Source organism: Seriola lalandi, unplaced genomic scaffold, assembly GCF_002814215.2.
Source record: "Seriola lalandi dorsalis isolate HSWRI2012SDOR001 ecotype SW California unplaced genomic scaffold, Sedor1 jcf7180002054317, whole genome shotgun sequence".
Taxonomy (NCBI): domain Eukaryota; kingdom Metazoa; phylum Chordata; class Actinopteri; order Carangiformes; family Carangidae; genus Seriola; species Seriola lalandi.
Window position 1 is genome coordinate 672,825 of NW_019524870.1, and position 15,773 is coordinate 688,597.

Genomic DNA, 15,773 nt, shown 5'->3' on the forward strand with positions numbered 1-15,773 from the left:
GATGTTGATTCAGATCAGCGTGCTGCCATTTAAGAGAGGTGGCCGGAAACACCAGCACACTAGCAGAGATATGTGTTGCTGTGCACTGGGCCAGCAGAGAAAAACTTTTTTAGACACTTTTAAAGGACATCCATTGAAACAATCCAATATCCGTTGAAATATACATTTCATGTACCATTTTTTCAGCGATTTATCTTCCCGTGAAAAACGTACTTCCCTTTGGCACATTATGGCACATTTTCCGTGAATCATAAAGTGGCATAGTACAGTGCGTGCCATAGGTGTGCTTGTGTGTAGGAGTAAGTCAGGGGAGTAAGTCCCTTAGGCAGCTTGCATGGCCCACTTGGGGCAAGTTAGCCAACTCCCCCCTTTTATTTTTCATTTATTCTTTCTGATTAAACATCTTTTCTAAAATATGCCACATTAACAATGTTATTATGTATGTCATGACATACTTGACATAAGTGCAGGAGACTGTCAGGGCTGGATCAGGCTGCAAAAGGTTTTTTCCCTGGTGTTTTGAGGAGAGGACATAAGGTGTGATATGGATGAGAATTTGTCACCAAAGGGTTGACATATCTTGTGTTCTATTTCTATATCTGTAGCTATCCAATACAAGTACCAGATGGGTGATGAGAACAATTAAATAATGAATCTATACAGTACAGGTATTGTATGTACAGATATGTTTACAGGGAAGAATGAATTAAATGAAAGATATGTAAATATAGGAATGTGAGGTACAGTAATACAGCAACACACATGTGTGTGTATCATAAATATGTATATTTTTTAATTAATTTACCGGTATTTATTTTGTAATTAAAAGCCACGCCCCTCCCTTACGCTCTAACGCACGCTTCCGGAAGTCGCTACGTCACCGTGTGACGTCGCGGCGCTGCTTGTGACTTGCGAAATGGAGCCAGGAGCAGGTCGGAACAACAAGCGTCTGTGTTTGAGGATTTTATTCTTAAGTGAAACACAAACATCGACAGGCAGGACGATATCGACAACAGCCGCCTGGACATTACCACAGCAGCTAACACACTTATGAGAGTAAGTAGTTGTCGACAAGTATTAGCCTTTAGCTGACGTTTCCTTTAGCCAGGTTGTTTAGCTAGACTAACTAACTCCTCTTTAAAAAGTCGTTAGGTTTCACCATATGACAGCCGTGTCTCTTAATTTAGGATCTTAGTGGCACTTTATTTTCACCTTAAGTTTCGTTGTACAGTATAAAGAGGCTAAACATATTACATCATCCACAAGCTGTTAAATTCCGCATGTTTCTGACGGTTACTTCTACTGTTCCACAGCAGGACACCCTCCCAATAAGCAGAATATTTTGTCTGTTTAAATGGAGAGAGAACTGTTGCAAGAATGGACGGTTTATGAAACATTGAAGCCCCCCTGGGCACGAAAAAGTAAAACCTCCCCACGCCCCCTTAATTAAGAGAAAGAAACCAAGTCTGAAAGAGAGGCAGTGACCACATATGAAGCAACCATGTCTAGGTCTCTTTGTGGTTGTTTTTAAAAAAATCTTCTTGTGGTGTTTCTACGTGTCTTTGTAGCTGTTTAGTGTTTCTTTGGTACCATTTATGTCTCCCACTACCCATTATTTGACTCTTTATGGTTTTTTATACATCTCTCTTTGGTCGTTTTGTGTCTCTCAGTGGTTGTTTTGTGTATCTTTGTAGTTGTGTTGACTTTACAACAGTTGCTTTAATCAGAAGCCTGTGTCCACAAGGCTCATTTGGTAATCCATCCATATTTGCAAGTATTAGTAACAGTAGCTAGATGAGAATAAGGCAAATGTTAGTGTTTGCTGTTTTCTCTATTTTATAACATTATGATTTGAATATCTCTAGGGACTGTTGTAGAGACAATAAAGCATTTTGAATGCATCATTTTGCACATTTTATTATATTACAACTCAAATAAACTGTCCATAAATCACTTAATAATGAAAATATTTGTTAGTTGCTGCCCTTGCTGACATATACCAGCCTTTACTAGTATGCCATTGCTGATTGTTGGTATTGGATTAGATTGCATTAGGTTTTTTTTCTGCAATCTCACTGTCAGTGAGGAAGCAGAGATGCAGATAAATGTGCTTCACCAGATTAATGATGGGTAAGTTACACTGATATTGGTTTGAGGCAGCTTGGTCTACAAGCTGTAGAGTACACGACTAATAAACTGCTAATGTAAGGAATTTCACAAAGCTATAGAGACACTCAACAAACTGCTATAAGACCAGGGGAAGTGAGTGCTTGTTTCTCTTTGGAAAAGCTCTTAAGAGTCTGAATACTTTGCTCTTGTTTTGTGGTAAAGGGAAATGCCTGTGAGAGTGACTCAGTTGATCTTATCTTACCAGCTTCTCTTGAATAGGATGAGTCATCAAGTCATGACATCACTGTAGAAAAGGTAGATAATTTGAGCTTTTGATCCAGTCTATTGAAAACTCTCCTCATTCATTTCTCCTTTTTTATGCAGTGCAGCACTCGGTAGGATGAACAGCAATCACGAAGAAGATGTAAGTAGCTTCCCGCTTTTTCTTTGTCTACATTCAATCACAAGATTCATTTGTAATATGAGCTCCACTTGTTGGTGAAACCTAAAAAAGACTTTCTGTAGGGATACACCTCCCTCCTTTAAAACAAACTTCCAGTTCATAAATGCCAAAGAACAATGTGTTTAAAAGCATTTCAGAAACTTCATCTGTGTAGAAGAGGCATATGTCGTGCCAAAACAAGTTATTTAGATTTTGATCAGTTATTTTAACCATGAGACAGTAAAACACACAGGAACACATGCGCACAAACACCACAGCAGTTTTATTTATTTATTTATTTTTAAATTTAAACTTATGAAACTATGACTTTGTTTCTCTCCTTCAGGAGTTTGTTGCAGTGCGGGTCCAAGATCCCCGCATGCAGAACGAAGGCTCGTGGAATTCATATGTGGATTATAAAATATTCCTACATGTGAGTATTGACACTAAATTACAATAAAACAATAGGTCACTTGTTTCAGAGCTGAAACGGTTACGCAGAGTGTGATAAAACACAAAGGTCAATAACTGTTATCTCTGCTTCTCTGTATTGTTTATCGATGTTAGCCTGTTTTTCTTTTTTTATATGTTTTCATTCATTGGTTATATGGTGCTGCTACAATATGTGAATTCCCCTCAGGATAAATTAAGTAGCAATCTATAAAAACAGATGAAAGGTGTGTTAGTAATGAGAAAAGTCCTAAAATACACTTTTATTTATAAATTTTATTAGAAAATAAACTTGCTTTAAAATGAAACAATTTGATGATATTTAGAAGGAGTTTCTTACTTACTAGAAGTTGTATACCAGTGTAGTATTTTTCTATTAAGCCTGTGTGTTACACTACAAAGAAGGAAATAGCAACAGTAAACAGCCTCGACTGGAGCTTCAGATACCACTCCCTCGATAAGAACTTTGTGACCCTTTTCACTCTAACGTAACCTTTGGAAAAGAGATAGATTCCTTACATTTTGCTTGGACAGGAGTTGATGTTGTTGTCTCGGTGGCGGTTTGTGTTGAGGAATGCTGTGTCAGCAGTAAGGCTCCATGGCCAGATGGATGAGTTGTGTGTGTGATGAGTCATGAAATTGGCAAAGATCATTTGACCTCACATGATTTATTTTGCCTTGTGGTCGATAAGTTATTGCTTTGCATGAAGACATGTGAGCTGTAAATGAACAAAGTGTTAAAAATTAGAATAATGGAAAATCCAAACAAGTAGCTTTTATTGTTATTTTAGTTCAACACATGCCCTCCAGAAAAATATTTCACTGCTTTTATTGCCTCTCACTGTGCAGAAACTATGAACCCTAAACAACATATAACTATTTTAGCATAAAAAGTCACTGATAAGGTTTTCTCACAAAAAAATGTTCTTCCTGCTACAGGCAGTAACATTAATAATACAATTCTAAAAGGTTTGTGTGTGATTTTAGCAAAACCTGGCTGGAAAATCCCAAGTACTATTGTTCCAGACCTCTGAGCTAGTTGACTAATGAATTCGTTATTTTTAATTGGATAATCTAGCTGTCCATTCATGCATTAATTTTTAATGATTAATAAATTATGTTGTTATGAATGATTGTTATATCCTGACAGGAAGTAATGACAAAAATGTGAAATAGGTGTAAAATGTGTTATTTTATTCTTGGTCTAATCATCCCTACTGGTTTATATTGATGTCTTTCATACTGTGGGCGGTATGATTGTGAAACGGGTATTAAATTACATTTCTATGTCAAATTAAAAATGTATTTAAAAGTTAACTTGGTGAAACCAAACTGCTGTATGTAATTCTCAGCATTGAGAATCTCAGCTTGAAACAGAAATGGATTTTTGTATAAAATATTAAAGCTTCCGTATAACACACCTAAACTCTTTATTTCTTTATTTGGACCCTCATTAGCTTCCACACAGTGGTTGCTAGTCTAAACCTAAACTGAATGTCTTATTGCGCTCAACAGTTATTTTCATTATTGATTATCTGATCAGCATATTATTTGACAATCTGATGTCTTCAGGTGTCCTGTTTTGTCCAAAACCAAAAGATAATCAGTTTACTTTCATGTATGACAAAGAAAAAGATCAAATCCTCACATTTGACAAGCTGGAATCAGGAAATGTCAGACATTTGTGCTTAATACTTTAACCAATTGATTTTCTATATAATAATAATTGACTAATCGCTGCAGCTCTAATAATATGACTGAATAATGCTATCCAGCGCATGAAAGGTACTGTTCTATAATCTTTTTTTTTTTCCTTGACTTACTTTCAAATTCTGTTTGAACGACATGATTGACACGAGGAGGAAGCTCAGTAAAAAAGTGATCCTTCTCAGGACATTTGGCATGGGATAACATGGGAACTAAACCAATGCAGCTTGTGCTGTAATTGATTATGGTCTGGCAGAAGGTGGCTTGTTATGCAAACATCAGTGGACTCTTGTCACACGTCACCAGAACCAATGGCATGTGATTATGCTTTAGTTCTGCTATAAGCACTCAGCTGGAACATGAGTCATTCTAGTCACATCAGTTCCAAAAATAGATAGATATAAATGTAAAGTAAATGCTGTAAATTGGAACATTAAAGGATACGACTGGAGTTGTTTTATACTGTTCTCATTGTCAATCAATCCTGTGAAAAGAGAAAAACTAAAATTTGTTAGTCTGCCTCTTAATACTTTCCAACTTCCTGGTTTTGTGGGTCTCAATTTTGTTGGTTCTTACTGCATAAGTTACACCTTTTAAAAACAAGTCACCAATATATAGTTTCATTTTTAGAAGACTAATATTTTTCTAAAACAGCTGGGCTCTTAAGATTGTAGCAAATATCACTCAAACAGGAGCAAATTGTGCATTCATCATCACTATTTTCAGTTGCGGATTAAAACACATTTGGTGCCTCAGTGAGTGTTTGAGGCAGCAGGACAGTATATGTGGGATTGATTCAATATAAACTACAGTGTGTGTGTTCGTGGTAATGTAGGAACATGTTAGTGGGATTCATTCATAGCTTGTTGACAATAAGAAAAATATAAAATATCACCAACCTTATCTCTAATGGGATTCAATCCCTCACACTTTAACTCTGTATAATCGTGTTGTTTTTTTTTTTTTCCTTCCCAGACCAACAGCAAAGCCTTCACAGCCAAGACTTCCTGTGTGCGTCGGCGCTACAGTGAGTTTGTCTGGCTCAAGAAGAAGCTGCAGAAGAACTCTGGTTTGGTGTAAGTAGCTGTGAAGAGTGAGCAGATGGTCCTGTTCTTGTAGTGTTCCTTTCCAGTGGGTCATTCTAGGCCAAAAATGTAGGACTAAGTCTCTGGTGGTAGTTTTACATGACAGCCTGACTGAAAACTGTTCTTCACATGTCAGAAACCGGCCCATGAATCTACGTGCTGACTCCTGGTGTATGTGAAAGGGGTCGCTTGTATTCAAGCGTCTTTCAGCACTGTCCACTCCCAGCTCAGCAGCAAACAGCAGACAGACACAGGTAGAGAGCAGCTGGTGAACATAGTGGAGCATTTAGCAGCTAAAGAGTCAGATATTTCCCCCAGGAGTAGATGGAGACCAAACACAGAGCTAAAAGAGAAAACATTGGACTTCAATTCACCACGTGACCCGAAACACAACTCCAAATGAATGATAATGTTGTTCTCCACAAGTTATGCATTTACAGCTTGTTGTGCTGCCCCAAGCAGCCCAAAACATCTATTAATACCGATGTTTTTGTCAGTATAAAACTGCTTCAAAGCTGGGTTGATTAAGTATTTAGAAAATGATGCACCTTGTAAATGAGCTCATCCAGACCAGTAAAAGTCATACATTTTGTACCTGATCTGTTTTAGTGGGCGTCCATTAAGTCACTCTTATGACATTGTGGTATAATGTAAGATCAACGTATCAACAGGACTTTCCGAAGTTTTATTTAACCTCTGTGTGACATTAATCGAAGCAAATGAGATATAATCTGCCAGCATGGAGGATGAAACCTTTTTTGCTTGTTGTCATCCTTCCAGGCCCGTCCCAGACCTTCCAGGAAAATCCTTCTTCTCCTTCAGCAACGAGGACTTTCTGGAGAGGAGGAGGAAAGGACTTCAGGCCTTCTTGGACAAGTCAGTTCTTCATCATCATCATCTTCTTCTAAAACAAATCTCATTGCTTAATCTGCTGTGAGAGTTACAGCAGCGTGACTGATATAATGTCATAATTATTTTTTGTACTGTGTCCTGACAGAGTGGTGCACATGACAGTATGCCTGTCAGACAGCCAGCTCCACCTCTTCCTGCAGACCCAGCTGCCGGTCGGTCACATCCAGGACTGCGTTCAGGGCCACACTCCCTACTCCGTGACGGACGCCATCCTCACCTACGCCTCGTCCAACTGGGGCTTGGCTCAGGCTCAGGAGGACGATTCCATCAAGGAGCCGAGTTTGACCGTTTCTTATGAGTCCATGGAGAGGTACGAGGGACGGATTTAAACCACTGAACTATACCTGTGAAAATAACCTTTTACCTCTGCATCATCCTTTACTGCTTATTTTTACAGTGAAGGATCTAAAATGTTCTGCATATTTGGGTGTTGATTCTCAAGGATTTGATGTCACTACCGACCCTTTCACATTAGACAGTTATTAGATTCAATATAAAAACATTGCTGCAGGGATGAATGATATATTCTGAACCCTTAGTAAATTTACAGTTTGAGCCGGACTAAATCAAATAAGCATGGTTTTAACAGTTTTTCTTTCTTTCCCACCACAGCCCAGCTCCTCATCAACCGTGCCTACAAATCAAGGAGACTTTCAGCCCTGACCTTCTCTCCTGTGGAGACTCTGACCCTCTAGAAGGTTTACTGGAGCAATGTGATCAGGACACGGCTGAGTTACCGCACAAGGAGAAATCCTCAGTAAAGATCTCCCAGGAGAACAACCATCTAGAGGCTGTCGTCGAGTGCGACTGTGGTCCGACAGAGGCAAGCTTTTTTCTGGGTGACAACCCGGACGGCCCCAAGAGCCTCAGCCTGGCAGAACAGACCCAGCAGAAGAGCTGTCAGATACAGACACCAGTGGAGGTGCACTCGCCCATGGGGACTGGCTTTGAATTCTGTGGGGTGGAGAGTGTGTTTGACGAGGAAGAGGAAAGCGTTGCGACATTAGATACAGAAGAAAAGACTGTTCACAATCCAGAAATGGAGGTGACGACTGATCAGTTGGACAGTGCTGTGGAAGTAAATATAGAAAAGGTCACCTGTGAGCCAGAGGAATGTCCGAATTCTGTAGCGATTTTAGATATTAAGGACAATGAGGAACAGGAGGCAGAAAGAGATGCCAGACCTCAGGAAGTTCTGGAAGTCGTCTGCTCTGTGACGCAGGTTTTAGAAAACCACGTCATCTCTGAGTTTAACGGTCTCGATCATATTGATAGCACCAACGGTCCAGTTTCAGATGTCAGCTGTGTGGAGGATTTAGAGAAGTCAGACGAGCAAAAATCTGAAAGCAAAGAGGAGACTCCTCTTCAGTCAGAAGTCGATGCTGAAACTGACGACGTGAGCAGTGTCCCAGATGTGGAAAGTGGTCACGTAGTTCACCAGATCGACCAAAAGCAAGTTGAAGAAGAGGTGGATTTTGTTGGGACCAAATATGAGAGCGATGAGGACAGCCACTCGCTGCCATCCTCCAATGAGAGCATTGTCAAAGTCAGTGAGGAAGAAAGCGTTTATGACGAGACTGAGGACTTGATCCAGGCTGCGAACGGCTACATGAAAACATCTCCTGAGGACGTCTCTCACTGGTCCGAAGTGGAGGCCTCCGGCAGGAACATTTTGGACCTACAGATAAATGGATGCTCTGTGGAGAAAAAGGACGTTTCTGCCCAGGAGGACGAGGACCTGCAGTATATGACATCTGTGGACCTTAACTCAACTGTAGCAAGTGCAGATTTGACTGAAAGCAGTGACTTCAGCATCTTAGAGACCAGCAGCGTGCCTGCAGTAGCTGATAGTAAATACACTGAGCAGGAAACCCTGTCCTCGCTGTCTTTGGACGCCCCAGACGAGACTCATGAGGTGCAGGTGCGTTAGTTTAACACCTGAAATCCATGAGACCGCATATATAAGCCCTGTTTAAGGGCTGCTTCACCCTCACTGAGCTTGATCAATGGATGGTGGGAGTCGTCCTCTGCCAAAGACGCATTCGATCACACGAAGATAAACAAAGTACATACTGGGAGTTGTGTCTGTCACAAAATATGTGCACATTATTATACAGTCTTCATATTGTGGATGATCTAGTCTGTTAATGTCAAACAAGAACAGAGGCATACTTATAATTTAATATTCAGTCATGTTCCAGGCATAACTTGTTTTTAAAATAGTGTATATCTAATTTTGAAATGACTGTCTTCATTTACACTCAGGTACACTAAATACTGGAACAAGTTTTTTTTTTCCTCTGCTGTGCATCATGATTGGCAGCAGAGGGTGCCCAAGATCTAGATTAATGATTCAAAATTTGGTTTCCTGATCACATCTAAAGAATTAAAGGTTTTATTGTTCAGTAAGAGATATAATGAATGTTTTTGGCGCTGAAATTTAGTCATGTTATGTTGCAGAGTTCACCAATAATGAAACATTTGAGAAACAAATTATAACAGAGACATATACACTTGAATTAAAGAGGTTCCGATTATTTATAGCAACATTCACATGTCCGTATATGCTTTGAAATAGAATTGCATCGATTACTTGATTAATCAAATAAAATTAATGCACAATAATCATTTTAGTCATCTGAGGATGTCACCTAAGGCTGTGGGACATTACAACAAACATTTTTCACCATTTTCTGACATTTATGAAATTCAGCCTAAAATAACACGAGGCCTAAGACAAATCATGTGTGTTTCTTTTAGTTACAGTCTATTTAATACCAGTTTCACTCTGTGTTTTCCTGTAGAGCTGCAGTGAAGATACAGTCAGACAAATAGAGACTTCAGAAATAAAAAGACTGTAAATTTGGGAGTCAGACACTTCATTTGTCTAATGATAACTGGAGATTTCATTCTACATCATTTGCTCTCCAGTATGAACAGAAGGAACAATTACAGACATGTGAGTATTGCTTAAAGACAGAGGGGGAAAAAAGGTGAACCCGCCTTTTAAGTCACTAGAGAATCACGCAGTTATTCCTGCTCTTAATGTGAATCACATAAAAATCTCTTAAGTCAACAACTGCCTGCTTATGATGCCATGTATAATCTATCATTGATCCAAGTCACTAAGTCAGGATGGTTTGGTTTGTCTGCAGAAGAGACAAATCCAATCAAGAGACAAATTACATCACTTTAGCCGAAAAAAGCACTAATAAATAATTGGGTTTTTTTTGGATTTCATTTCATAAACAATTATCAGAATAAGAAATGTAATTGAATCATTTGATTACCTAATTTAAACTGAACCACTTGTCTCAAAATTAAATTAAAGCAACAATAACATATTCACTTGGGAACCACTGTGCAATGAAATCAATACCTTTTCAGTCTCTTTGATTCATTAAAATTGGCAAAAGGAGAAATGAGTGACACCCTTAGGGGGACACCTGGTTTATATACACTAAACTTTATCTGTGAAGATTTTTCTTTTTAGTTATTTATTTCAGACATTAACACAGTGCTCCCTCTTTTCTAACAAACAACAGTTGGATTAAGATGAGCTTAATTAGTTTTAAATTAAAGACTACACTGAAGAGTATATTTGTGGTTTTTAATTCCACCTAGTCTGAAGCTTGGTCCTCGACATGGTTACACACACATGCGCGCGCACACACACACACTTTTTGCTTTTAAAAAGGGACCCACAGTTTATTGTATCATTTCACAAAGACATGATCCTTTACATGTTTTTGTGGCAAAGTTAGCCGTGTTGAATTGATGATCAGTGTTTCCATGTCAACTCTGACTGTAGACTTTCATTAATCTTAAACTGTCATAGCAACTACTGTTGTCGTCGGATTGTATAGTTCTGGGTTTTGCTATCTGTCTACACTGTAAATGAGCACCTGAGGTATTTTTTGCAAACTTGAGTTGCTTTTAAAAAGTTGTTTTATGTTCAGAGTCAAAAACCTTGCTTCTACAGAGACCTCTATTTTATAACATGGATCTACAAGGGCAATGATAACAACCTGAGTGATGTGTCCGTGTAAACGTTCAAACTATCATCTAATAATTTCATTTCAAATAAATAGTTTTTCTTCTTTACCATGTCACATGTGACTGTTTATTTCTGCATTTTTCTTCAGATTTTGATATATTTGCTTATCCAACCTATCTCATGATTTTAAGACAACATATTGGAGCAATCCTGCCACCTAGTGGGTGAAAATGAAAGAGTTTAATAACCACTGAATTTCAACTGAAAGAGCAAACACAAGCAGTAAATTATATTTTTAAGATGCCTCTCATACTCCAAACATTATGTAGTTTAAAATGTTTTACATATTGTACATAACATCTGCTGATTTTTTTTAATTGTATGTCATTGATGAAACAACTTCTAGGCCAAGATAAAAAATCATTTACAATTCACAAACAATCTACATATTGATAATTTCATCAGGTGAATCAATAAATGCATCAGTCAACAAAGATAATTCAGTTTGTACCAGGGTTGCAAGTAAACAGTTATTTTCACTATCAAAATGTTATTTTTCTGATAAACTGGTCAAATAGTTTTGTCCATTAAATGATAGAAAATAGTACATTTATATAGTATTACAATAAATTCTCTATAAAAAGTTTTATTAAATTTATAATAAAAAAAAAACTCAAATTTCAGAAGCTGCAACCAGAGAATGTTTGTTTTTTTCTTGCTAAATAATATTATATTAATATTTATCAATTATCAAAATTGTGATCTCTATCTTGGTCTCATCTCTAGTTTGCACATCAGACAGGATCCTTTACAAATGATTTATAGTGTATAGAAATGAGTTCAACTGCTGCACATTTACATGATATAATTTACCGTCTTATGAGGAAATAATTTTCAAAAAAGTTGAAAAGATGGACTGACAGGCCTGTCTGTGAAATTCCTGGCTGGCTTTGTCAACAGCGGCAGCTCTGTAGAAGGGGAAAAAAAAAGAAGAAACACGCTGTAAGAGAAACATTCATTAATAATTCAGATTTCATTTTAAGCTGTGTCTATCTAACAATATTAGGGAATCATTTTCTTAAATACGACAACTGACGCTGTGATCACGCTTTTGTTGCACATATTTATTCTCACCCATCACCTATTGCAGCGTTCAGATTGCTTTATGCAGTACTTCTTCCAGCCAGCAGATGCCATAAATGGCAGGTCAACGACTGAATATACCTCAATGGCATTCTGGATGAGTACCAGGGGGACCGTTTCTGTGTATTAGGCCACAGTAATGGTCCATAATGCTGATGATAAGAGAGTACCTCTGTACCTGGAGCTTAGAGGATGTAAGCAGGGTGCAGGAAGTCCTTGGGGACGATACCCACAGTGCCGTTCAGCTCGCCGACCCACCAGCCGTGAATGTTGTACTCCTGGACCCGAAATGAACAAATAAAGAGCAGTAAGTCTCTGAGGGATCCGAGAAGTAAACGAAGCAGGATCAAGCACCAATTTCACATTTTTATTTGATTTTAATATAAGGGTCATCTCATATTATTAACACAAGAACAACCATTCCAATGATTTGAAATGCAATTATATGTGGCCTGTCCTTTTCAGCAGCAACTAAAATAATAAAATTAAAAATGCTCTTGTATCATATAAACTCAACTCTAGCAAAGGAAATCCAGAAAAGTCAAAATCCCAGCCACTAAACAGTCGTGTAATATTCTAATAGTGACTGTGGCACATTAACCCTGAGGGTCTTCATTCACCGACGGGGAAAACGGTAAACAAGACGATTGAGACAGTGAGCATCGAACATAAAACTGTTTTTTGTAACTGATGAAAAGCCATAACGACTGCCTGCCTGTTCTCCCAGACTAATGATGAATGAAACAAAACTTAATTTTTGTACTGTGATTAAAAGAAACAGAACCAGGATCAGAGTTTGCCATGTGTTGAGTCCAATCAGGTCAATTTCTATTTATTTAGCCTAATGTCATAATTCACAGACCTTTGATTCAGGTGAGGAAAAACTTCCCAAAAAAAAAACAACTTTTAAAGAGGATAAAATGGAAGTGTTTATAGAAAACAGAATGCTGTTCACATTAGATTAAATGCACTGTAACTCAGTACAGTGACTGAAAACATAAAACCTCAAAAAGAGAAACAATTGTGTCTGTTTCATGTCACCAGAATTAAAAACCTTCAGGGTTTTTTGGCAGCTGGGAAAAAACAATAATCTGTTGTAGGAAATCAATTTGGATTTTTTATGAGCACGTTAGACATCTTGTAGACCAAATAATGGGGTTAAAAAAAAGAAACAAAAACACATGAAATGTTTAATTAAATAGGAAAGATAGAAAGTGAGACAATATCGCTTCAATTCAAAAAACTTTGATAAGATAAATATAACGAAAGAGTCTAATTTCAACGCACTAAGCCAAGGTTTTGATATTTACAATTTACATGTGTTATACTTTTTGGAAGTATGAAAATATATACATGGATCAAATTGTGGGCATAATGTGAGATTTTATGTTGCGTTTAATCATCACTGAAAGAATCAAATTAAATCCATGTTAGATCAAATTTCTCATATACTCATTTAATTGGCTTTTTGGTTAATACTCAGTTAAATAATCAACATTATACATTAATTGGCAGTGGAAATATCTATATGTCTAGTTGTGGCTTTGCTTGAACTAAAAACTCCAATTTGACTAAAAACTCTCACATCAGACTGAAATAACAAAACCTTTCATCTGATCTTTAAAAGTGTTTCGAACATTTAGGAACTTGAGTCACATCAACCACCTCATGACCATGTGATCACAGCAGTTGGGCTCTAACTAGATCTGTGCTAGATCAATATTTGGCTTGAGACCAGAGGGGCGTTAAAGCCCAGCAGAGGAGCAGAGGAGGCACCAGCCGGCCTTCATTTTCCCCGTCCTGATGGAGCAGAGAGCCTGGCCCCTCATCTCTCCTCTCCTCTCCAGCAGATTGAGAATGGCTGCCTGAACAGTTTGTCTCTGCACTGAAGAGAAGATAAAATGCTCAACTACACACCGACATGTACCAAGTCCGAGCAAACACATGAGAGCAGATACATGCAGAAAAGTTTGGTGTTCTGATGTCTTGCGTTTCAAACTGGAATCACTTCTTGCTCTTATAGGTTCTCGTTTTAAAAACACACACATAACATGACATGACGAACGGCATTTTGTCACTGATCATCTCAACCTGACACCTCTCTCCCTCCAGAGGAATGAGGCCTGCAGCTAATGAGTGGTGTTTGGACAGCAAGGAGGGATGGATCGCTTACAAAGTGATAAACCACGAGACTCAAGTGTTCTAACAGCACAAACAGGTAGCTACAGTAACCAGCCTGTCCATCTAGGCCTCATCGTTCTGACTCTGACTGGGATGCTCCACTACACTTGGCTCTGTGACAGTCTGAGTGACAATTCAGTGTGTGTTTGAGCTCATCACGCAGGGGAAAGTGAAGTCCGAAATGGTGTTTTTATGCTCCCCATAAGACTGCAGAGGGAAAAGCCCGGTTGCGGAAAGCTGGCTCTGGTTCCCAATTGAGAGGAGGTGAACAGAGGAGGAGGAGAGGGGGAGACAGACGGACGGGGGGAGGCATCGGAGAGAGGGAGCGAAACAGTTTTTCTCTCCCTTGGGGGCGTCGCAGCACTATTCCACCAACCATAGTGACAGAGAGTTTTATTTATCTCCGTGGCCCATCTGTGCAGTCGGTCTCAAATTCTCCCTGAGAAAGGTCTTTTGGATTATCAGCGCCGCCATTTTAATACAACTGCTACATCACAGAGTGGGTGCCAATGGCGGTGGAAGTCTGTCAGGCGTGCAGAGTCCATCTTCCTCATACTTGAAATGGGTTCATCCAGAGTACACCTGCTGTAATAGGGACATTCCAAGAGGCGTGGAGAGTAAATTATCCAAATGACAAAAACTATGCTAACTGCTCAATGTCCTCTTCCTTCTGTTTGTTTTCCTCTTTCTTGTCTTTTAGGTTGATTTGTTTTTGTTCGATTTTGTATGTGAAGTTTTGAAATGTTAAGGTTGGGGCAAAGAGCAGGCATATTTCGGCTCATTGTGGCACTGAATAATGGGACAAGTTGTTAAGTATTCGTTCACTCCAAGATGCTCTGGGGTGAGCAAAATCAAACGCACCTGAGCGGCTGAGTTATGAGAAGTGTCTGGTTTTATCCCATTTACAAGACGTCCCAGGATGCACTGTGTGAGTAAGAGAGGTGACACATATCAGAGCCTGTGTTTACTGCAACCTGGATGCAGATCAAATCGACTCTGTGTGGGAGCAGAGGGAGAAAAAGAGGGGAGGGGGTGGGGGTGGGGGGGCAAACAGCGCCATGTTGTGGCGGCTGCGGCACGTTGACTCGTTAACCTCCCGGTGACTCCTCCGCCGAGAGAGTGGGGAATGAGCGTGGGCGGGGCTGGCGCTGAGAGCAGGTTGCCATGACAACACCTGCAGTGTACCGGCGCGATCGTTTATTTACCACTCAGGGGGCTGGCTAATGGTGGCATTCTGATAGGCCCATCGCTCATGTACCCGACCAGAGGACGGATTGACAACTACCCGAGCCTGAAGCGGGGAGAAGGTGAGTCGAGGTTGGTTGGATGCGGCGAAAGACGACGGGGGTGAGGCAGGTGTCTTGTCACGCAACCGCCATGTACCTGAACACAACACAGCTTTAGAAAAAACACCTTTTTTTCCTTTTAGTAAATTGTAAAATTCTGTAGAGATCCTCACTGCATCTCCTCTTCCTTTCCTTTATCTCAAACACACACCCATGCTCCCAGATGAAACACACACACACACACAAACACACACACACACACACACACACACACACACACACACACAATCCCAAATGCATACAAACTAGGGGGAGTGCTAATAAGCCTGACACATGAGGCATCTTTCCTCGGCCACCAGCTGACTGAGGCAGGCCTTGGGCGTGATGGAGCGCAGGAAGTCTCTCATTGCCCTGCTGCTGAACCCGCCGCCTGGGTGTTACAATCTTTCCCTCCCTCCCTC

The 15,773-nt window shown here is 39.5% G+C and overlaps 2 protein-coding genes across 3 annotated transcripts in view; one reads left to right on the plus strand and one right to left on the minus strand.

The window, feature by feature from the left end:
- The first annotated feature begins 891 nt into the window (after nt 1–891).
- Nucleotides 892–10,809, plus strand: snx11 (sorting nexin 11). 2 transcript variants are annotated; one of them, XM_023406853.2, is made up of 7 exons: nt 892–1,056; nt 2,494–2,533; nt 2,898–2,984; nt 5,684–5,784; nt 6,574–6,669; nt 6,791–7,015; nt 7,318–10,809. In XM_023406853.2, exons 2-7 carry the CDS (start codon nt 2,510–2,512, stop codon nt 8,633–8,635), a joined length of 1,851 nt encoding a protein of 616 aa, XP_023262621.1. In that variant the 5' UTR covers nt 892–1,056; nt 2,494–2,509; the 3' UTR covers nt 8,636–10,809. The 2 variants fall into 2 exon arrangements, with proteins under 2 accessions (XP_023262621.1, XP_023262622.1); XM_023406854.2 differs by having other exon boundaries at nt 2,499–2,533.
- A 113-nt stretch (nt 10,810–10,922) lies between these two features.
- The window catches only part of skap1 (src kinase associated phosphoprotein 1), a 31,192-nt gene continuing 26,341 nt past the window's right edge, over nt 10,923–15,773 (minus strand). Inside the window, exons 12-13 of the mRNA XM_023406804.2 lie at nt 12,024–12,123; nt 10,923–11,670 (exon numbers count right to left, since the gene is read on the minus strand). Of these exons, the coding sequence (XP_023262572.1) occupies nt 12,031–12,123 (93 nt within the window). The 3' untranslated portion in view covers nt 10,923–11,670; nt 12,024–12,030. The remainder of the gene's footprint in view (nt 11,671–12,023; nt 12,124–15,773) is intronic.